The sequence below is a fragment of the Penicillium canariense genome (genome assembly GCF_028826845.1).
Source record: "Penicillium canariense strain IBT 26290 chromosome Unknown utg000001l_segment0_segment0, whole genome shotgun sequence".
Taxonomy (NCBI): Eukaryota; Fungi; Ascomycota; class Eurotiomycetes; order Eurotiales; family Aspergillaceae; genus Penicillium; species Penicillium canariense.
The window spans coordinates 5002534-5023817 of record NW_026622728.1 but is presented as its reverse complement, the minus strand read 5'-3'; the positions used below and the strand labels follow the sequence as shown (position 1 = coordinate 5023817).

The 21284-nt window shown below is 54.7% G+C and overlaps 12 protein-coding genes across 12 annotated transcripts; 7 read left to right on the top strand and 5 right to left on the bottom strand.

Annotated features, from left to right (window-relative positions):
* Positions 1 to 948: 948 nt before the first annotated feature.
* med7 (mediator complex subunit MED7) lies at positions 949 to 1778 on the bottom strand (the record flags this gene model as incomplete). Its single annotated transcript, XM_056683809.1, has 2 exons — positions 949 to 1452; positions 1515 to 1778. 2 exons carry the CDS (start codon positions 1776 to 1778, stop codon positions 949 to 951), a joined length of 768 nt encoding a protein of 255 aa, XP_056547415.1.
* Positions 1779 to 2025: 247 nt separating this feature from the next.
* On the top strand, positions 2026 to 3154 carry N7482_001683 (phosphatase PAP2 family protein; the record flags this gene model as incomplete). The annotated part of the gene is made up of 4 exons (XM_056683808.1): positions 2026 to 2166; positions 2230 to 2323; positions 2380 to 2719; positions 2776 to 3154. 4 exons carry the CDS (start codon positions 2026 to 2028, stop codon positions 3152 to 3154), a joined length of 954 nt encoding a protein of 317 aa, XP_056547414.1.
* A 961-nt stretch (positions 3155 to 4115) lies between these two features.
* Positions 4116 to 5843, top strand: N7482_001682 (Zn(II)2Cys6 transcription factor; the record flags this gene model as incomplete). Its single annotated transcript, XM_056683807.1, has 1 exon — positions 4116 to 5843. The coding sequence occupies one exon, from the start codon at positions 4116 to 4118 to the stop codon at positions 5841 to 5843; it is 1728 nt and encodes a 575-aa protein (XP_056547413.1).
* Positions 5844 to 6515: 672 nt separating this feature from the next.
* On the top strand, positions 6516 to 8523 carry N7482_001681 (uncharacterized protein; the record flags this gene model as incomplete). Its single annotated transcript, XM_056683806.1, has 3 exons — positions 6516 to 7643; positions 7712 to 8036; positions 8063 to 8523. The coding sequence occupies 3 exons, from the start codon at positions 6516 to 6518 to the stop codon at positions 8521 to 8523; spliced, it is 1914 nt and encodes a 637-aa protein (XP_056547412.1).
* Positions 8524 to 9027: 504 nt separating this feature from the next.
* Positions 9028 to 10405, top strand: N7482_001680 (F-actin-capping protein subunit alpha; the record flags this gene model as incomplete). The annotated part of the gene is made up of 7 exons (XM_056683805.1): positions 9028 to 9084; positions 9205 to 9223; positions 9338 to 9453; positions 9525 to 9614; positions 9683 to 9735; positions 9795 to 9932; positions 10054 to 10405. The coding sequence occupies 7 exons, from the start codon at positions 9028 to 9030 to the stop codon at positions 10403 to 10405; spliced, it is 825 nt and encodes a 274-aa protein (XP_056547411.1).
* A 530-nt stretch (positions 10406 to 10935) lies between these two features.
* N7482_001679 (PEX11 domain protein) lies at positions 10936 to 12452 on the top strand (the record flags this gene model as incomplete). The annotated part of the gene is made up of 4 exons (XM_056683804.1): positions 10936 to 11086; positions 11163 to 11317; positions 11386 to 11742; positions 12261 to 12452. Coding segments are annotated over 4 exons (855 nt in total), but the record flags the coding sequence as incomplete, so codon positions are not given.
* A 1410-nt stretch (positions 12453 to 13862) lies between these two features.
* N7482_001678 (uncharacterized protein) lies at positions 13863 to 14639 on the top strand (the record flags this gene model as incomplete). Its single annotated transcript, XM_056683803.1, has 1 exon — positions 13863 to 14639. One exon carries the CDS (start codon positions 13863 to 13865, stop codon positions 14637 to 14639), a length of 777 nt encoding a protein of 258 aa, XP_056547409.1.
* A 286-nt stretch (positions 14640 to 14925) lies between these two features.
* On the bottom strand, positions 14926 to 15441 carry N7482_001677 (uncharacterized protein; the record flags this gene model as incomplete). Its single annotated transcript, XM_056683802.1, has 1 exon — positions 14926 to 15441. The coding sequence occupies one exon, from the start codon at positions 15439 to 15441 to the stop codon at positions 14926 to 14928; it is 516 nt and encodes a 171-aa protein (XP_056547408.1).
* Positions 15442 to 16121: 680 nt separating this feature from the next.
* N7482_001676 (D-2-hydroxyacid dehydrogenase family protein) lies at positions 16122 to 17284 on the bottom strand (the record flags this gene model as incomplete). Its single annotated transcript, XM_056683801.1, has 2 exons — positions 16122 to 16226; positions 16355 to 17284. 2 exons carry the CDS (start codon positions 17282 to 17284, stop codon positions 16122 to 16124), a joined length of 1035 nt encoding a protein of 344 aa, XP_056547407.1.
* A 248-nt stretch (positions 17285 to 17532) lies between these two features.
* Positions 17533 to 18264, bottom strand: N7482_001675 (GNAT family N-acetyltransferase; the record flags this gene model as incomplete). Its single annotated transcript, XM_056683800.1, has 2 exons — positions 17533 to 17789; positions 17853 to 18264. The coding sequence occupies 2 exons, from the start codon at positions 18262 to 18264 to the stop codon at positions 17533 to 17535; spliced, it is 669 nt and encodes a 222-aa protein (XP_056547406.1).
* Positions 18265 to 18717: 453 nt separating this feature from the next.
* Positions 18718 to 19453, top strand: N7482_001674 (uncharacterized protein; the record flags this gene model as incomplete). The annotated part of the gene is made up of 2 exons (XM_056683799.1): positions 18718 to 19169; positions 19219 to 19453. 2 exons carry the CDS (start codon positions 18718 to 18720, stop codon positions 19451 to 19453), a joined length of 687 nt encoding a protein of 228 aa, XP_056547405.1.
* A 342-nt stretch (positions 19454 to 19795) lies between these two features.
* Positions 19796 to 20771, bottom strand: N7482_001673 (uncharacterized protein; the record flags this gene model as incomplete). Its single annotated transcript, XM_056683798.1, has 5 exons — positions 19796 to 19892; positions 19973 to 20055; positions 20115 to 20197; positions 20261 to 20351; positions 20406 to 20771. The coding sequence occupies 5 exons, from the start codon at positions 20769 to 20771 to the stop codon at positions 19796 to 19798; spliced, it is 720 nt and encodes a 239-aa protein (XP_056547404.1).
* Between the last annotated feature and the right edge of the window lie 513 nt (positions 20772 to 21284).

The following is a 21284-nucleotide window of genomic DNA, read 5'->3' as shown; positions in this document are numbered from 1 at the left end:
TGCTTGGCTCGTTTGCTAATATTTAGCGGGCCATCCGAACACGGCGTTGAGGGATTCGAGCATAGGCGTACTGCTTGAAAACATGAAGAAACGATAGTAAGAATATTGGGTATATAATCTAGACTTAGACAATCTAAATAATGGCACTACGATAGGTACATCACCACCCCCGAAAGAAATCTTATGCAAACGAGAAACGTAGTGGCACGAAGCTACTTGACTCTGGTGGTTTTTTTTCTGTAGCCATTACGACGCAGGCACCACGAAGACAACAGAGCTCAGATTGTAAAGACAAGGGTATCACCACAAGAAACCGAGGGGCTCACCAATTACTACCTAAGGGTGGAACATTCGAGCTGTCTACGCAAACCAAAAAGAAAAGAAAAAAAAAAAGAAAAAGGGAAAAGGGGCCATCAACACTGATCCCCAGATCCTCCCGAGTTAAGAAGCGAAGGATGGAGACGTGAGGTTGTGATATTGGTCGGACATGGGGTCCTCATGAGATATGTAATTCTCGCTATGACATGATCTATGGATTGGGAATGCCACTCCCGGTGCTGCTTGTGAAAATGGGATGAGCAAGAGAGCCCTCCGGGGGACCGCAATGGTTTCACGCATTCGGTTCCAGTATATGTGTAAGCCCCGACTGACGGTTGTTCCCGGGGGATGTGCTGCGTGATGCGAGACCCTCTTTTTGCAGAATAAGGCCGTAGTTATGAGCACTTTGAGCCACTCGTTACGATCATCGGGACTGGAGCAGGATGTCCGTCTTTCTGAGCGTGGTGGCCGTCCAATCAATGCCTGTCTGGCTTCACTCGGATGATCGCTTGCTCGCAGGGATGAGGGTTGTCGTTCACCGTCGGTTCGCTGTCCGGGCAGCACCCTTCGGCTCTCGGATTGAGGTGTCGTTGTATTGGCTGGGTCGAGCCCAAAAGCCAGCTTTCTTCCTCAGTTCTCCTTGTCCAGAAGATCCCACACCAATTGCGCATCCTCGATGGATCGTTTAGCCGCTTCCTTCGACCGCATGGTGTTCTCAAGTCGCTCGGCAGAGTTCGCTTTGCCACCCTCCATTTCGAGTTGTTGCAGAAGATTCTCAATGTCCGATTTGACCTTATCCATTTGCTTAATTTCATCCTTGGTCCGCTTCAGTTGTTCCTCCATCATCATCATGAGCGATTCGCGGGCCTGGTGGGGTCGATACAGGTTCAGAAGGTGATGGGCATTGATGAACAGGTTGCGCAGGTCCTCCACCTTGGATTCGAATTGCTCGGGCGACACTGAAAGCACCCCGACAAACTCCAGGAAGTTCAGAAGGAGGGATTTGCTAATCTTCAGCAAATAGTAGGCATGGTTGAGAGGCTGGGCAGGTCGCGAAGGATCGGAGTCTGTCGCGGGCTCCGGGTAGAGCTGCTCGATATCCTGATCTTTCAAGGACGGCAATGTTGTAGATAGCTAAATTCTCCGAGGTCAGCCCAGGTCTGTCTTCATGAAGATGTTCGAGCACTCAAACACACCGTTTGCACTTCCCCAAAGACCGAGTACTCCCCCGTGGGAATCTCCGGCGGCACCAGGAAGCGCAGCTCCGGTGGCAGATCTAAAGCACGTAGTTCCGATGGTGACCACCGCTTGCCGCGCACAGACTGTGCATCCTTGTCCTTGGACGCCTCCGCCTTGATCTGCTCGAGCTTGTCGATGTTCTCGCGCGTAAAATGCTTCCATAAAGGTGGCGGGGGCGCAAATGCCACAGGGACTGCTCGTTGGTCGTTGGCGTCGGCCATGCTGCTCGTCCAGTCTCCCAGTCACGCAGCATCAACTTATTGGTGAGTTGGTGGGTGAGGGTAATCGGGATGAGAACAGATGAACGTGAAGGGAGTGCGGACGGAGCAAAGTGGGTCTGTGCTTGCGACACCTCCGACTTCCTTCGATTATTTACCCGCCTTAACTTGCTCGTTCCATATGACTGGCGAAGGAAACTGCCTTTGAGGGTCCTCTGGATTCTTAATTCTGTCCTGTTTCCTTTGCAGGATGCCTCCAAGCAATTCGGGGTCCTCGTCCGCCTCGGTCTTGCACCGCGTCGGACTCGCCGGGGCGGCCGCTCGTTTCTACCAGCGCTCGTATGCGGGCGATTACCTCGCACTGGGGTTCCTGGCAATCGGATGGTTGCTAGTCAGTTGAAATAATTTCCTCTACATGGTGATGGTCCCTGCTAATCCCTCTTCCTTGGCCCAGATTCAAGTCTTCGTGAACCCATTCCACCGCATGTTTTCCCTTGACAACAAATCCATCCAGTATCCTTTCGCTGTTCATGAGCGTGTCCCCGTCGGTATGCAGACATCGATATCCCTCTACCAGCTCTGTATGAACTCACCAGGCAATTAGTCATGTCGGTGATCTACGCCGGTGTGATTCCCTTCGTCATCATCCTCTCTTGGTCGGCTATGTTCCGTTCCGGTGTACAAAAGACGCAAGTTACAGTACTTGGGCTACTGGTAGCGCTCATGTTGACCTCCTTCCTTACGGATGTGATCAAGAACGCGGTAGGCAGACCTCGTCCGGATCTTCTCTCCCGCTGTAAGCCTTCCCGGGGTACGGCAGACAATGTGTTAGTCGCGTGGACAGTCTGCACCGAGTCCAATCAGCATATTCTTCAAGAAGGGTGGCGCAGTTTTCCCAGTGGACACAGCAGTTTCTCTTTCAGTGGATTGGGGTACTTGTCTCTGTAAGTCCGCGCTCACGCCACCGCCGCGAGATGGTTCGCTTACCGTGCACCAATAGCTTTTTCTGTGGACAGATGCATGTCATTCGGCCCTGGGCGGACCTTGGTCGGTGCTTGTTGGCGTTCTTTCCGCTTCTATGTGCCGCACTGGTTGCCATCTCCCGTCTGGATGATTACCGGCACGACGTGTGGGACGTGACGTGCGGCGCACTACTGGGGATGCTAATCAGCTGGTTCTCCTACCGTCGCTACTATCCGGCGTTGCGGTCAGTTCGTTGCGATGCTCCCTATGATAAATCCGAGCTCGCTGGTCTAGAGGGCTTCCACAGACTGGATGATGAGGAGCAGGCAATCCTCCGACCATACAGTTCCCGCGAGGGGCCTGGACTCGAGGAGAGCTACCCTTTGGAGCATACGGAGATTCCCGGAGCTGCTTAGCTCATTGATATTCACCCAAAGATAGTCATTCTTGGTAGTTTGCAGCTCTCTCAGGAGCCTGGGATTGTGCCTCGCTATGTCTGGAAGCACCAAGCAGTTCCTTGCTGAGAATGCAGGAGCAAATCATCCAGTCCCATTGTGTCGACCCCGGTTGTCTGCACTCCCAGCTGCCGCTGACTGGTGCATGAAGGGCTTATGGCAAGTCAGCCAGCAAAGCGGATTTCATGACCGCGATTTGGATTGGGGTTGACACGGCTATTCCAACCACTGGGCTAGGCATCCCACAGGCAGCATGGGTATCAACAGTGCGCTGTTCCACCCCCTTACCCTGCCCCCGGATCTGATTGGAATCCGAGAATTTGTATGAGATGCAACTCGTTGGAATGGGATATGCAGCGGGTCCAGTTCAGACGTCCATAGTTTATACCGATCGGCTCTCCCTGGGAGGGCAGGCCTGAAATGATCCCAGTCCCGTATTCAAGACTAAACACTTGAGGTAGTAGGTACTCCGAGAATCGGGGTCGTTGGGTAATCGAGCATATGTCTATGTCTTTAAGAGAAGCATGCCGATCAGGCTCGGCTTACTCCAAATCTGAATTAAACCCGGCCCGGAATTCCTGGGCTATGAGCAGGACACTATCACAACACGCTGGAAAGCATCAAGCTTCACGGGGTATGCGGGGTGGCAATTCTGATAACGCGAAAGGCCTCTTATCGGCCCGCCTTTTGCGGGGGCTCTTTTTTCCCTTTTTCATCCTCGGCCCTTACTACACCACCTCTTCTCAGGAAGAAAGGAGCAACCCACGAGACTATAAAGCCTCACTCACGGGGTCTTCTCCTGTTTGCGAGCCTCGCGCCAGTCGAGAGCCACTCGATTGTGCCCGCGTCACTCGCCACCGAATGGACCATCGGAACCGGTCCATCACACAGGCCATGTGAGGGACCATCGGCGACATATTGAATGCCGCGCAGAAAGGCCGCCGACCGTGCGGGCCCGGTGAAAACCCGGTCTCGTAGCGGCTGTCGAGAATGTCGCGCCAGCCGCGTGCGATGCGACACCAAGAAGCCCGTCTGCACCCGCTGTTTGGAGAAAGGGCTGCCGTGTTCGACCAATCTCGTTCTGAAATGGGAGTCCGAATTTGTCCGCCGGGGCATGGCTTTTGGCCGTACTGGCGTTTGGAGTAAAGGCCGCGCCGATGCAGCTTCCGCCTCAGCCTCCAGCGCTTCGTCTCCCGCCTCCTCTTCGGATGATACGCGCAAGTGGTGTCCCCTGCCGGCAATTCATCCGTGGGGCTTCATCAACAGCGGAATGGCAATGTTCGAGCACCCTGACCAGGTAGATGTGGCATTGAATGAACAGCGTGTAGTTGTTCCGATCATCAACCATCATATACCGATCGCCGGTGAGGCGTCAGCTGGTCAATCACCTTTTCGCCTGCTCTCCATCGACGACATACGTGGACTCGTTGCTTTCAATCCAGCTCCTAGCCCCAGTCTTTCTCTTTTCCCAGGAATCTCTGAAATGGGCCATACAGAGCTATTCGACTACTATCTCCAGCAGGTCTGCCCCCGCACTACCGCCAGCTCGACCGTGTCTTCGCCATTCGCCTCTGTGGTTCTTCCCTTTAGCTTATCTGCCTCTCCCACTCTGTTCAAAGCCATACAAGCGCTGGCCGCATGCCATTGGTCCCGGGCTGATCCGGTCTACAGCGCGCTTGGGCTTCGCCTGAAATCTGAAACATTGAGAGATCTCCGTCGTCGTCTTTCACGTGAAGAATCCTCCACATACTGCACCGACCCGGAAATTTTGCTCATCATGATGATGCTCTGTCTCTATGAAATTTTAGACAAATGCGATCAGCACTGGACGATCCATCTTAAGGGTGCCAAAGATCTCATTCGACTACGAAGGCAACGAATGGCCTCGCTTCAGGAGTCATCCAGTGCACCCGACCCTGCGACCGACTTCGCAGAGCACTTTTTTGCCTTTCAAGATGTCATGGGTCGGACTGCCTGTGGGGAGGCGGTCTTGTTTGGGAGTGACTACTGGAAGACTGATGACCGACATATTGACTTATGGATGGGATGCAGCCCTGAACTAGTCGCCATTCTTTCAGCCATTACCGAAATGAGCCGAGCAAGACGACAGTTTGAGTCAGATAGTTCTCGTGGCTCGTTCTCCCTTCGTGCTGCGTCGCTTGAGTATCAGCTTGAGAATTTAGTCCAGGAGGTAGGAGATGGAGACGATGATATTCTTGCATCTGGAGCAGAAGCCAAACGACTGGCTGCCTTACTCTATTTGCACTGCGCCCTCTACGGAGGTTCTCCAACCACGCCTTTGGTGGTTGAATATGTGCATCGAATCCTCCGGTTGGTCTCGGATCTGCTTGAACGCGGGCCTATGGCCAGTGTGACGTGGCCCGTTTTTGTGGCAGCCGTGGAGCTCGACCCATCCCGCGACGAGCACTTGTCGGGACTGGACGGCAAACCGGTATCGGGGCGTTCGGTTGTTCTCCGGGCCCTGGCTGCGATGGCTGAGTCAACCATTTCAAACATCACCCGGACGCGTGCGGTGATCGCCCAGGTGTGGCAGGCTCGCGATCAGGATCTTCTCAAAGCGCCGCAGATGGAGGGCAATGACTGGGAGTATTATGTGGCCCCCATCAGTACCTCCATGAGCTTGGCGTAACTTGTAACCAGTGTATAAATCAATTTACTGTGCCCGGTGTCCTTAAGATAATACACTTTCATAAAAGCTACGCTTTGATAAACAAATGCGAAGTCTTAATATGCCCTGCTTGACAGCGCTTGTATTCCACATGCACACACATCCTTTGGCCCCAACCCTCATCGGATTGGGAAAGCGACCGCTATCTTAGTTTTTTGAAATGAAGGTCGTTCTTATGAAATGAATGCTGGACTGATATTGAGGCCATAGATAGTACTGCAGGATATATGGAATGAGTGATAGAAGCGATAGTTTCAAATCACTATAGCGTACTTCTTTCGGACACGAGTGAAGTGGATAGACAAGGATACCTAGACATTACCTGTCTGCAGTCACCTCTGGAAGCCGGATGGAGTTCAATTGATTCAATAGACCTATGTTCACCTTCATTGTAGTCTACCAATGTCCGATTTACACTCGGATGGCCGGTTGCCGCCACGAGTGCGGGGCGCCGCCGGTTTCGGTTTAGCGGATGGCCTGACGCCTACGCTGGTCTACGGTGTGTACAAGTCGTGACCATGCCCTTGGCGCCCTCTGCACCTTCGCAACGTTGCGCTGAAGAGTGTACCGTGCCCTATCGTCAGCCAACAATGCCGCCTGTCTGGTCATCCACCTGCCATTGATTCTTGGAGTATGGTGCAGGTCCGGCCTCCAGCGCCGGGGCGCAGCGCATCCGCCCACGCGTTCGAGAGCAAGCTCAGCCAGCAATTATCACAGTCGGAAGCGCCCTTCACTCAGCATGAGTCTGTGTCTCGCTCACCCAAGTCGCGCTCCTTGTCCGATGCTTCCAAACCTGCTATACCCCAACCCTCCACGGGGGACTTAAGTCGCCCACCCAGCAAAGACGACAGCGCGATCCCCTCTTTGCCGGCAACGCCCAGCAGGTCGAACCTGCACCAGCCGAGCCTGTCGTTGAACCTGCCCTCCAAAACCGCCTCGCCTTCTGTCGTCAACCGTGCCCCTCTTTCTCCCAAACTCGATTCCTCCCAGATATATGGGTCCCCCGGTTCTGTTCTGCCCCGGCGCTCCCGTGGGCTGGACTTCTCGCGCGCCTGCACCAACCTTCATCACTCAACTCTCGCAGAATCGTCCCCAGACTCATCACCGACGGTTGGAGGCCGCGGAATGATGATCCCTCAGCGCCGGGGGTCGCTTGGGATGACTTCGGTCCCACCTTTCTCAACCTCCGGCCCCGCGGATCGGACGACGATCTCTAGTTCGGTCTCGAGCGTGAACATGCTGGAGTCGGACACCAGCAGCAGTGAAGATGAGGGCGAAGCCATGATGGGCGACCGCGATGACATTATGCTCAACACGCCGCAGGCGGCGCGAATGGGTAGCGGGCCCAGTCCTTTTGCGACAGGCAATATTCAGAGTCCTGGGAACGACTGGCTGGGCGGTTACTCGCAAGCTGCTGCCAGTCTCATGAGCTTTCAGCGGGCCCGGTTCCGGAAAGGACGAAGTCGCCATAGCTCCAGCAGCGCCAGCGGAAACAGCTCCAAGCCCAGCCCGGGACCTCATTCGCCTCCAGTCATGAAGAGTGTCGAGAACCCCGTCGCTGGGTATTTTGCTCCGCGACAATCCGTTCATTCTCGACGGGAGAGTTTAAGTTTGGGCACCCGAGATCTTCGACTATCCGATCTCAGTGACGACGGCGAGACTCGCACGACTCGAGGAGGCAGTCCTTCTGGTGTATCGTATTCCGAGGGTGGGCCACTCGGTGTGATTCGCCGTGCAGTCACTCGTCGAGGAAGTCTACTGGTAAGTATTATCCACGGCCACAAGCTATTTCTCTCGGGGTTCCCATTCTAACCACCATTCCGGATCAGCCTAAAACCAAGACTTTCGCCCGCATTCGCGCCGCCTTGATGGAAGAAGGCGCTCCTGTCGACAGTGACATGAAGCGGGAGGCGGAAGTCGTCAGGCAGGTCCGCGACACCGAGCCTGAGACATCTCCCACGCTCAGTACTTTCCCATCTCTCCAGCCATCACATCCGGTCGACACGCCTGATATGGACCCAAGTATTACCGCTACAGACTCCGACACCGCGACCCCTCGTACAAGCAGTTTCAGCAAGCAAGCTAGTCGCCACTCTGGCGGGGTCGAGTTCTGGAACTCGTTCGATGATCGCTATCGCACACCACCCCCGACTCGTCAGGGGGCGCTTCGTCTGCTCCAGACGATGACATCCCCATGGACATGACTCCCTCCACCACTCTGGGGTCGATCACGGCCGACTACATGCAGCGCTCTCGTTCTTCCACCCCTCATGCCCCCAATATGACCGCTATTGGTGAATTATGTCGCAAGCGGCGTCGTGAAGATGACTTTGATCCCAACCTCTTCAAGCGGCGAGCTGTATCGCCGAGCGTGAGTGCTCAAAGCAGCCCGGTGTTGACCCATTCCTCCACTGTCGATACCAGTGGACCCAACATCTGGGGTCCGCCGTCCAAGCTGGGACCACCCTTCTCTGAGCGGCCTAGCACGGAGAATGGCAGCGGCAGTGTTAACGGCAATGGTGGCAATGGCGGTGGTAGTAATGGCAATCGATTCACTCCTCATGCTGGCACCACGAAACGTGTGGGCTTGCAGGGTATGACCGAAGCCAGCGACGGGTTCATGAACATGAGCATCGAGTGAAGCGATCAACATGTGGCTCTTTCATATTTCGGGCATTGACTCCATGATGGCATTCTCGCGCAATATTTGGTGCGCTTTGGAAGTCCGCGCGGTGAATTGTATTTTTTGTTCCCAAGTTCTTTTCTTTTTCTACCTTATGGCATAGCGTTAGGGGGTTTTCCAGCACGAGATACACACTCTTTAGCGTCAAGATACCTTAATATCAATGTGGAGCAATTCTCAAGAATCATTCCAGTTCTAATACAAGCAAGCATTATTAGAGATTATTTCCTTTTATCACTGTATCTCTATATAATCTCTCAACAGTCGCATATGCACTACAGGGCTTTTGTACACGACAAATCGCGGAGAGCGGCGAGGCGGGACGCGGCCAAAGCACGTGCAGATCACCGTGCGCCCCGAGCTCGACCGGCTCCTCCACTCCAAACAGTGAGCAACCTACGAATAGCTGTCTCATCCTCGTTTCTCCCATTTTCCGGCGCTGCTTTTCTTCACTCCTGCAGCATGGCCTCTACCATTGAGCTTGCGTCTTCCTTCATTGAGGGCGCCCCGCCCGGCGAGGTATGCATACCGGTCACTTAGAGATCTTCCCCCGGACTACCCCTCTACCTTGGCTGGGCTGTGCCTTGCTCCCATCTAGATGCTAAATCATTTGCTGACCGTGGGCCTTTATGGTGATAGCTTGCCGATGTTGTTGCCGGTATCCATTCCCTTGTTCTTGACCAGGCTTTAGTCTCCCTAACTGCCTGTCAACAAACCCCCGCATCTCTCGAATGATTCGCGTGTCCATGCTGAGCCTCCTTACCGGTCATAGATGTGCAAGCTCTGATGTCCGACGGGACTGATATTCTCCCTTCGCTCGCCCCTGCCTTCGAGCGATACAATGAGAGCCAACTCGCCACAGTGAAGCTACCAGGCTCAAGTCAGGAGGTGCGCTTGCGCTTGATTGATTGGATCCCTATGGCTCGAGAGTCTATTGAATGCTGATTTTTCATTGGAAGGTTATTGTCAGTGAATTTAACAAGGTGGAGGGCAACCGCTACTTCGATTCGGAGAGCCAGACCTCGTTTGAAATCGACCATACAACCCAGGTGAGTGGGATAATCGAGATCGTGAAGACCTATACGCGGGAGTAGCAGCTCACCGCTTGGGTTTAAAGACCGCCTCCAATGTGCAGTCATCGCCTTTGGAATCACAGAATACCGCTTTGATGTAAGCATTAAGATCATCAGCTCGGCTGCTGCAGTTCCCCGCTAAATCAGCCCCCCTAGTCAATCGCTGCTCAAGTCGCTGGGCGTCCATGCCCGGGAGCATTACCCAAGCTGCTCGTACGGTGTCTATCCCATCGAGAACGACTCTGCTGTCGCAATCCTTCTGGTCGCAAACCGATACTCTCCTAACAACTTCTGGTTGGTGTATCTCTGCTTTGGCATTGATTTCTATCCCACGCCCTTGACAAAAACAAAGCTAACCAGTCGGACAACACGTTCCCTCTTTGAGGGGGGCGCGTACGGTCCATTCTGTCAATAGGAACGGTCGATTCCGTGCTATCTATCAAGTCCCCGTTTCCTCGTCCACCACCACCGTGGCTGGCAAGATTCACGTCGATGTGCACTACTATGAAGACGGCAATGTCGCTCTCAACACCACCAAGCCAGTCAAAATTCCGGTTTCCTCAGTCACTGCCGAGTCCATTATGTCTCGCATTGCCGCCGCTGAGCGCGACTACCAGGAGGAATTGAACCGGGCATTCGTGCGCATGGCCGAGGGTGCGTTCAAGGGCCTAAGGAGACAACTGCCCATCACCCGGCAGAAGGTGGAGTGGGAGAAGGTTGGTGGATATCGGCTGGGCCAGGATATTTCGGGTGGCAAGGGACGATAATTCGAGCCAGCAGATATTGAGTTCGCTGAGCGCGTGGAATTCTGAGCGTTGGACGCGTCCCTGGGTGGACGGATGAAATCGATACACATATCCCTGGCACATTGCATTTTCTATCTTCCTTCAGCCTCGTTTGATTTCTGAGCACACTATTCGCTGTCCCCTTCTCTGCCGATTGCCCCTTTCCTTTTCAAATTGGGCCTCGGAGAGGCGGTTGCCCTCATAGAAAAGGTAGGGCTGAAAGCTTTCGTCCCCAATCTCCCGACCGCGCTGTTATCAGACAGTTTGGAACGAACCCACTAAATCCAGCCATTCTAAATCCAATGAGGAAACTTGAGCCTTTTACCTCAATCTGCACCTCTCCACGGTGTCAGGGATGAATAAGCAAAGATGATCGGAGCAACCCTGTAGGGTCTAGCGGGGCCGAATATCCCATCGACACTAAAACACGCCAACACGCCAACACACCAACACACCAACACACCAACACACCACCCTCCTCCCCTCGCACCGGAGTATACAACGCCAGCCCAATGATCTTGCAATTCAGTCGTTTCGTCAATTCTGGCGCCGGACTGGAGAAGACGCTGCGTCTGATCCAGTCCGTGGCCCTGATCGCAGCGGTGTTCACTGGTGGGAGCACTGCCGTGCGATTCACGACTGCCAAATTGCAATTGGCGCTGAGTATGTTTCCAACGGGCCAGTAGCAAAGGGAATTTCAACTTCAGAATCGGTGAAAAGCTAACTATGACCCCCTCAGCACGTCGCTTCTTCCGTTTCTTTGGCTTCATTGGGTCCTTCCAGCATGTCTCGGCGCTGCTCAAGAAGGAAGGGTTGGGGTCAGTGCCTGGGTGGCTGGACCTGGCCAAGTCGACTTGCTTTGGACTCTACTTCTTACTTGAGGACTTGACTATTGTCAGTGGTTGCTTTATTTGGCTGCATTTTTGTTTCACTGTGAGGCCGAGCGGACTAACACAAGGCAGCTGCATGCAATGGACGTCTACCGCGTCCCTTGGGAAGAGCGGGTAATGCGTGAGGCAAACACGTTCTGGTTCTACGCTTTATCTTTCTCTCTCGCCGGTGCTGTCTATGGATTGCTTTTCTCTGGGTCTGGGGGGCAGGCATCCCAGGTGAAGGACCAAAAGGAAAAGGCCGAGGCGGTTGCCGTCGTCAAAACCGATGCCCCAGATACTTCAGATTTAGTGCGACAAATCGTGGTGAATTTCTGTGATTTGCTGATTCCTGCGAAGTTCCTTGGCTGGATACCCACGGGCGACCTGGTGCTGGGGGTGACGATGGTGTTGAGCACCCTGCTGACAGGTCGGGAGATTTGGAAAAGAGTGTAAGGGTCGAGTTTGAGGATGTGGCAATCGGTGTTTTGTGTCGGCTTTGAACATAAGATATATAGACATAGAGCAGACCATAGACCTACTAACTAGAGTGCCGGTGTAACCTTCAAGCGGACACCATGACTCGTAGCTTTTATCTTTGCAGACAATTATTATCTTGGGATGGTACCGGCCACGCAACAAACACGGTCAGAAAGATGGAAACCTCCACACAAGCAATACAACCCCAACATACGAGCATAACAAGTCCTCTTTTTCATACGAATATCAAGAAGAAAAGAGTTTCTAGACAAACGGACCACGGTACCTATCCACCTATGAAAAGAATGCGGTTAGGGTATATACCCGTAGATTAAATGTAAACACCTAGCTATGGAAACATGGAAGAAACAACACCCGGCAGCCCCTTGGAAAGACAACTACCACCCCCAAACCAAGGAGTACCTACCTAGTAGTCTTGTGTGGTATCTCGTTTGCCATACCACACCGCCAGTTCCGCCCCACAAAAGATGATGCCATCCTATCCCACCAACCAAAAACATCACGGGCGGACGGACCCATTGTTCAGTTCCACTTATTTAAAAAACACGGCAGACATCTTTCTGATGGGCAAAAAAGATCTGGACTCGCGGGGAATCGAACCCCGGACCACTCCCATGCTAAGGGAGTATTATACCACTAAACCACAAGCCCAGTTGTGTGTAAGACGGCTTGAAAGTATGCCACAGAAGCGAAAATTGCTTTGATCTAATCTTTTACCAAGGTGACATGGGTTAATATCAGGTCTGTCGCAAAGGCTACATATTTCCCGAAACAGCAACATTGGTAATATCTATGGTGGATTGGTATTATGCTAGCGAGTCCAGCGACCATTCTGGTGTCATTTCCATGCCCATAGACTAAGAAACAACATGATAGGAGCGCGCGACGCCAGAGGCAACGCGCGATTTTGATGTTACTTGGGGATCTGGCGGAGCGCTGGGTGGTGGATCCTGATCCTGAACCAATGATAGCTATTTCAAGGCGATATTGTCCCGAGCGTCTCGCACGGCGAGATCAGTGGAAAGGCGCCACAAGGACAAAAGATGTAGCTAGCGATGGGGCGCAGCTTCCATGTTCGAACCACCAGGGATCACCCAGACGACGCCTGACGCCTGAGCCCGGCGGTCCCACCGATCTGTACCGCCAGTTCTCCTCGACTCAAGCTGGGACAACCACAGCTACTTGGAGTTCTTCTTACGCTGCCTGCGGAGCCAAACGAAAGCCCCGGTCCGCTTACCTTCATCCCGCTGCTATACCATACGACATTGTGCCAAGAAGAACGAGTTGGAGGGGTTCCACGGCCTTGTATGCGGGCGGTGTTGGAGGTTGCCGGCCTTGCGCCAATTGAGTCTATTGCTGCAGTCTGTTGAAGATGCTATTCGTGATGAGACCTTGTCATGCTTATGCTTTTTGACGATATCAACAGCGAACGGAGGAGCTTGGGCATGGAACTGAGCCAGAAGACTGTCCCGCTGGCTCGAGCTCTTACCACAAGTGCCTCTGTATCATCCACGTCCGATTCCAGCTGAAACTGGAGAATGGCGGCTGGACTGGGGGTTGGATATGGAATTTCGCTTTTTTGCCGTCAATAGTTGGCGCAGACATCAGCCCAGATAAGCTGCGGCATACACACACCACAACCGGGAACAAGGACCCTGGCACGGCTCCGCCACCTGCCCTGGTAGCCCTGCGATGGTCCCCGCCACCGACTTTGTGGGGGCGGAGTTGTTACAGTTTCCCCTTATAGTTTCCCTTGACACCGGCAGAAGACGAAGATCGAGATCAATCACGGCATGCTCCGTCATGAGGCGGTGCCGCCACAACGCGAAGCCAAATACGAGAAGGGCGCAGTGCAGATAGACTTCGTCGATTTCATCCTCGTTGGGCGGCTGATCACCTGATTCCACGGTTGCCCGTCCCAAATAGGCAACTCTCGTATCGGGGCAGATGAACCCATGAGGAGGATGGAGGATGGAGGAGGGAATAGGATGATGCCCAGGTATATAATACCCTCAGTGGCACACGCTCCGGAGGGGAGGGAGGCTCTCCAGTGATCACCCAAGCCCATCATGTCGGCCACTACACTTGCTATGAAAACCGCCTTTACGGAGAAAGAGGCTCGCAGTGCTCTTTCCGCGAGCAGCACCAGCACGCTGTGTACACTTCACGACAGCTCGCCTTTCCAACCCAATCGGACCCTCCTGATTGACGCCCGGGGAATTGGTTGTTTCCGACTGCCTCTCCCCGCGCGCCAGACGGAGATCGCCATCCACGACGCCGACGGCAAGCTGGCCTACGTTTCTACCCGCGACCGGCGCTGGTCCGGCAATAGCGTGCTTTCCAACCCCCAGCTGGGCAATCTGATCCGCACCGATTACTTCTTCGGTCCGAATCGGCATCCCACCTTGCGTCTGCTGCAGACGTCCAGCGTGCTCCCCGAGGAGATTCAAGTCAAGGGGGAATGGACGTCGCGTTCGGCCCGCTTCACCACCCCCTCGGGAAGCGAATTCCAATGGGCCTATGCCAAAGAGAAACGCCCCGATGGCCAGAAAGTCAAACTCATTATCCTGAGAGCGGTCGGGGAGCCAGACTGTGACCACACGCACCCGCCGATGCAGGCGCGTCGCCTCGCGCAGCTTTCGAGATGTGCTGAGACCCGCACGCCCGCGACCTCCCGGTGTTCCGCCGGCAACGGGGGTACCCTCCAGATTGACGAAGAAGCGGTCCAGGCACACGGGTTGGACGAGTCGATTGTGCTCGCAACGTGTCTGGTCATGTTGAAGAGAGAGATTGACCGACGCCGGATGATTCAAATGATGGTCATTGGCGGCGCGGCGGGCGGTTAAAATGGGATTAGTACTGGTGATGGTGATGGTGATGGTGATGGTGATGGTGATGGTGATGGTGATGGTGTCCATCCAGACTGCATTGTATCTCCTGATTTCATAGCTCCTGGTTTTCTGAGTCTATTTAGCAACTGATCATTGATGTTCCTCTCTATTGCCGCATCTATTCTCTATGTGTCTCGTTTTGTGGTTAGGGGATAGATGGGATATATTTGAAGGAAACCAAAAACTGTGCGGGGCCCCGCCCCGCCGTTATGACCGCATGCATCCTCGCCCCGCCCCGCACTCACTTGCGCTCGTTCCGCAACTGCACAATGTGCCCATTAAGCCAGTATCCATCCAATTCCTCCGCGGACATGGTCTTGGCCCCCGAAATCCATCCTCGGCAGGCATTCGCGCCACAGGTGCACTGGAACGGCTGGTCCATCTCCCACTCGGTGCTGGGGTAGAAGAACGTCAATGCGTCGCCGGCCTTCAATGGCTTCTCGTCCACGACGCGCACCTCCATGCGGGCCATGTCAAAGACCAGCGACGGGGCGCACGAGTGGTTGCAGTAGACCAGATCGGAATTGAGCTCGATATGGGTGTCCCGCCCTGTCTGGACGCTGGTGTAGGCCTTGTGACCGGGCGTGGTGCCAGTAATTGTAGCGAAGAGGGCACCCGCGGGGAGATCGACGAGCGAGTAAGCGCCGCTGCCAAAGGCTTTGGGGCTGCGATTGACCCGAAGCCGATCGGGATGAGTCGGAGAGGGGGCCTTGTCGCGAAGGGCCGGCGAAGCCGGGATGGGATCCGCCGAAGGCATGCTGGAGACAGGCGGAGAGTCGGAAGGAGAGTCTTGGCGTTGAAGAGGAGAAGGAGGAGTCAGAGTCAGAGTCAGAGTCAGAGGAAGTCCACAAGGAGGATCGCAGTTGGCGTCCGGATCCAAGACATCCTTTATATGGACTTCCCTCCAACCGAGGATGGATGGATTCGTCTCCAGCCAAGCATGCCACGGCGTGGGGAGGATGTCCCGCTTCCCGCGGACGCAAGCAGACCGAGGCAAGCCTGCCCAGGAAGTGAACAATGGAATGCCGCACGAGCGGAGCACCATCCCCAAAGGCGACTAACCCCAGCAACGGCGCCGACTTCAACGAATGGAACCAGGGAGACTCATTATTAGGCTCTCATGTGGGGAAGCCGCTAGAAAAATCTAGCGGCCGATCGGCCGCGTTGGGCTGCTTCGGCCAGCTGCGAGGGTTTTGCCCGGTCACATGCTTGGCCCTCATGCCACATGGTGGGATGATTGAATATGCTATAACGTCATTCTACTCGTACTAGAGATAGTATAATAGGATAATCATATAGTCTCATGTCAGACGAGATGAAGGACGGCCCCATATCCAGTGGTCACCACGGGACTGGGTCGGGCGTTGTGGGGGCCCGGATTCGATCCCTTCCGGTCATTGAGCATTGAAAGTCATAATCCGTAAGGAGCGGTCTATTTCAGTTCATCTTGCGCAGCAACTCCTGCCCATTCAACCACCGCTCCAGATTCTCTGCGACCTCGCGGTACCACCCGTCCATGAGATCCTCCTCGCCATACCCCATCTGTAGATTATCGAGATATCAGTAGCCCACCGGAAGACAGACATTCGCGAATAAATAAACAAACGATACCACCGCCCGCAATGGGCATTGGACCTGGAACTGGAACTGGAACTGGAACTGGAACTTACGTGTGGGGATAAGAGCACCTCACTCCGTCCATCCTGCCCCCACGCCGTTGTGCGCCATGGGCTCTGCAACGGCAAGGGCTCGGGATCAAACACGTCGAGGGCCGCGCCTCGAATGCGGCCGGCATTCAAAGCATCCAGCAGGGCGGGTTCATCAATCAATGGCCCCCGCGAGGTGTTGATGATGATGGCGGTGGGCTTCATCAGCGCCACGTCGGCGGCACCGACTATCCCCCGACTGCGATCGGAGAGGACGCAATGCACCGAGAGGACATCGGCGTGGGTGAAGAAGTCGGCCTTGGAGGCGGCGACCACGAAACTACCTACGGGCAGGCCTTGGGCCTGGGCCTGCGCATCCGCCTTCTCCTGTGTCAGGTTGGCGGACCAGGCGATGACCTTCATGCCAAACGCCTGCACCGCGATCTTACCCACCTGCGAGCCTAATTTCCCCAAGCCCAAGAGGCCCAATTGCTTTCCCGAGAGATTCATGACCAGGGACCCCTGCCACCCCCCGGCTTTAACCGCTGCATCATCCCGAGCAACATGCCGCGCCAGGGCCAGGATCAGCGCCCACGTATGCTGCACGGTGGAATTGACTCCGGGCGGCCGGCCCTCGGTGCCCGCGACGGGGATGCCGCGCTGGGTAAATGCGTCCAAATCCAACGCGAGATTCCGGGTGCCCGTGGTCAGCAGCAGTTGCAGGTTCGGTAGTGCGGCGATGGTCTGCGCGCTGAACGGGGTGCGCTCGCGCATGGCCAGGACCACGTCAAAGGGCATCAGGCGTTGGACGAGCGCATCCCGCTGGGCGGGGTCGCGGGGGTCGAGGGTCTCAGGGAAGCTGGCGATCTCCACGCGATCTTCGAGGTGGGCGAAATGGGCGCGCCCAATCCCCTGGTAGTCGTCGAGAATGGCAAATCTGGGTTTGGGCGTCATTTGGACCGTGAACGGGTGGATGGGAGTGATGGAAGGGGAGGACGTCGGTTTGGAGCCAACGCAACGGCCCGCGGGGAAGGAAATGGACAAAAGTAGGGGAAGAGGAGCTGGGGCGGCTGAGGTCATTGCCGACGATCTACAGTACCCCTACGAGAACGTTGGTAGAGATGATCCATACACCGTCGGGATCTTGTACCGAGGGAAGATAGATCTCCTCAATTGGGTTTATTATACATCTTCCTCATCCTCTAGCGCGGCCGAGGCGTCGGATCGCGGATCATTAACAGAAAGGACTCTTGGCCTTCTGCGCCGTACTTCGTCCGATCGAGGTGCACCTCCTCGACGGGCTTCCAGCCGTGCTTGACATACACCGGATATCCTTCAGTCGTGGCCTCTAAGTAGATGCGCACTTGCCATTCATCGGCCTTGGCCGTCCCCCATCGCAGGAGGGCCGAGCCGATGCCGCGCCCCTGGTGGGCGGGCAGCGTGGCCAGTAAGTCCAGCACTACTCCGGACAGTTCACCCGATCAGTTTGCGCAATGCGATGAGGACGCGGGGGCTCACTGACTCATGTCTGTCTCCACGACGTGCTTCTTGCGGGATTCCTGCAAGATCTCCCGGAATGCCGCGTAGAGGCCCTCGTTCATCGGGCGCGGCGCAAACTGGACGGGATCGCGCGCGGCCTCTTGCGCCTGTTCGCTCAAGACGGGCGCGCTTGGTCGGAAGCCAAGCGACTCGGGGATGAACCACCGGCCATAGCCCACAATCTGCCCGCTGGCCGGATCAGTCACCTTCAGCACATGCATCTGGGGGTCGGCCAGATGCTTCATGGTATAGATCGACTTGTACGCCTCCAGTGTGGCCTGGCTGGCCTCGGGGAAGACCTGCGCCAAGAGGCCGCGGCCCTCGAAGCTGAGGGTGTTGATTTGCGCGAGGGACGGCGCATCGCCCTCGACGGCATACTCGACGGCATATTGCATGGTGATAGCGTCAAAACAGTCAGAATGGTCAGAATGGTCAGAATGGTCAAATGGTCAAATGGTTAAATAAATAGGCCAAATGGTCAGAATGAGTCAAAATGTTCCAGATGGTTAAAACAGTCGGAATGGTCCAAATAGGGCAAATGGCCACAATGGTCGAACAGGCGGTCCGACGAGAATTGTGAGGGTCCACCGCGCGGGGACTCTTTTGGGACAGTTTCGGGACTGCACCAGGGAACTAGTTGGCCAACTAGCGCGTTAGCCAGCCGAACTGACTCATGCTTAGTTTGCCGCGTTTACTTCGGTCCCTTCATAAACACAATTGCCCACTAAATCAGATGCGAATGATGTGCAGAGAGTCTCCCATACGAGGACGAGTCCCGGCAATGTTTATTGAAGATCCATCCGATCCCCGGGGACCGGCAATATTTTGCGCTAGACGGGGATAAACAGATGCCAGTCAACTCCGAAAACCTCCTCACGGCCCGCCATGAGGATTGCTCTGCTGCGGCGCGGGCTGCAACGGCAGCCAAAGTTTTGCTGGTGGCGGGCGCCGTCTATCTGATCGCCTTTCAGTACTGCCGCGCATTGTACTGGCGAGATCCACACTCGGCCTTTTTTGACATCTGCAACATCGTCGAGTGGAAGTACAGTCTCGTGCGCGAGCACGAAGCCCGCCATCTCACTTTCATCTACAATGCCCCCGCCGACGGACCAGAACTGGCCACCGGTCGCTTCCCCCCGCTCATGTGCGCTGCTGCCCTCGCGACCGTCAAGCGGGATAAGGACCACTATTTTGAAGCCATGGTTGGCTCGATGCTGAGCGGTTGGGATGCCCGGGAATGCCAGGCCCTGTACCGGTCGAGGCTATTCGCAAACACCTATCCAACAGAACACCCGGCCTGGTGGGCCCACTACGATCACAGCTGCCCGCTCTAATACCCGCCCGCTCAGTGACTATATCTACTTGTTGAAGCAATGCCTAAAGACATACGCCCCCTATATCTTCATCTTGGGAGACGACGTCATCCTCGCCGGTGGATGGCTTATCAAAACCCTGAACGGATCGCACGGAATGTCACGGGGACCTGCGGCCCGCAACGGCGCCTGGATCTACCTTCGCCTGTTCTACACTGAAACTTCGCTGTCGTGGTCTTCCGCGATATCACCTAGATACGGGACTGACTAGGGCTGCATTAATATCCAAAAAAGGTTGTGGCTCACAAATTCGGGGCATTTGGCAATCCAAAGCACACTTGACGACTACATTGGGCAGAGTCTCTGGAGTGGACGGAGTGGAATGGTTCTAGCTAGGAGCGAGAAGGCTCGATGATGACCAGACAACCTTTGACTGTATTAAAACCAGCATGCTTGGCGATAGCCCAAGAATTAATCCGAGCATACACTCCGGCTCCTGCCTGATATGGCAGCACATTCAATTCCATTCGCCATGGGTCTCGGTTGATGTCAAGCATCTGCCAAGTACCGGCCACACCCTCTGATCTCGCTTTCTCATTGAACGAGCCAGATCTCACAGTCGCGTTCTGATAAAATCGACCACGCCTTGGTTGTACTTGGCCATGTAGGCATGGTGGGCTGCATTGTTGTCAAGCGGGAGTGGCGAACAACTATGGGTCCACATATAGCTGGTTAGACTGGGACCCAATGAATCCAAGGGGACATATTATTCGTTTTTGTTGTGACTCACCACTGGTTATCTCCTATATCACAGTAGCTCTGAATCGATGACGCGAAAGGCTCACATGACCCCGGATCCAGGCGGGGAAATATCTAATCGTCGGTTCTTAGTACGTCGCACTATCATGATTCGTGGATCTGGCTATACTTACTCCGAGACCGATCTCGCAAGTGCCCACGTTCCACGACTGTTCGGGAATAAAGGTCTCGTCTCCGTACACGATGACACCAACCACTAACCATCTCAGGTCAGCTTTAAAAGGCTCGAAAAAGGGGAAACTATAGGGTCAAATCGTACCGCTGGAAGCGTATGTGCTATTCAGAGCCGCTACAGGGTTCAACCCAACAGAAGATGTCCCACAGATAGCGTCCATTGTGAGGCACGCGCCCTATACACTGATCAGTTGCAAAGGCCTTTTCTTGTGTGAACTTCTAGGACTCACCAAAGAATAACCGACAACCACGACCTTGGATTCCGGGCAGCTGGCTAAATAGCTAGTGACATAGTTTTGCAACAGCTGCGCTCCATCATGGACTGCGACAAACTTATCCTGCGCACCGTACTGGTATGGAAGCCCAAGACTTGTTGAACCAGGGATCTGTTCCAATATGAGATTCTGCAGAGACACCATTACATTTAATGGATCCCAGCCGGTTTCCCCATCCCCCGCTTGCCCCCGAGAAATGATCGCGTGCACACCAGTGGCACACTGATCTGAAGGGACGTTTTGCCTATGAGCCGGGTGGAAGACCAGACTCGAGACAACCGCAACGATTCCCAAGAAATGGAACCGGATCGTACCAAGCATGCTGCCGGTTAGCTCAAGTCAATGCGAGAACCCGAGAATCACTTGGTGATCTGCCACCCAAGTCCGATTAGCCATGACGAGGGGACTTGGCTCCCTTGTTATAACGCGGGCTTGGATGCAAGCTATCGCCAGCCCCCTACTCCATAATGTGCGAGGTTATGTCTTTTGAGGCTTTCCCGGTCCGTGCAGGACGGGCTGGGCGGGGCGCGGCTCAGCATTGTTTCCTGCATCGTGTTTGTTGGCTATATGAAGAAACCATCAAACCTTGTCTACGAGCGTATGTTGCTCTGGATTGGCTTGTTCCTGGCCCTCGTTCGACACGGGCAGATGGATTGGTGCGATAAGGCTGTGGATAGGTATGGTCCGCTTCTTAAGGTTATTGTGATCGACAGGTCCAAAATTAGGAGGCTTGATCGTACTGTCAAACCTGGACTTTCCATGTGCGATCGTACAATACATACATGCTAATGCACCTATGTACCTACATATGTAAAACTACCGGTATTTTCAGAG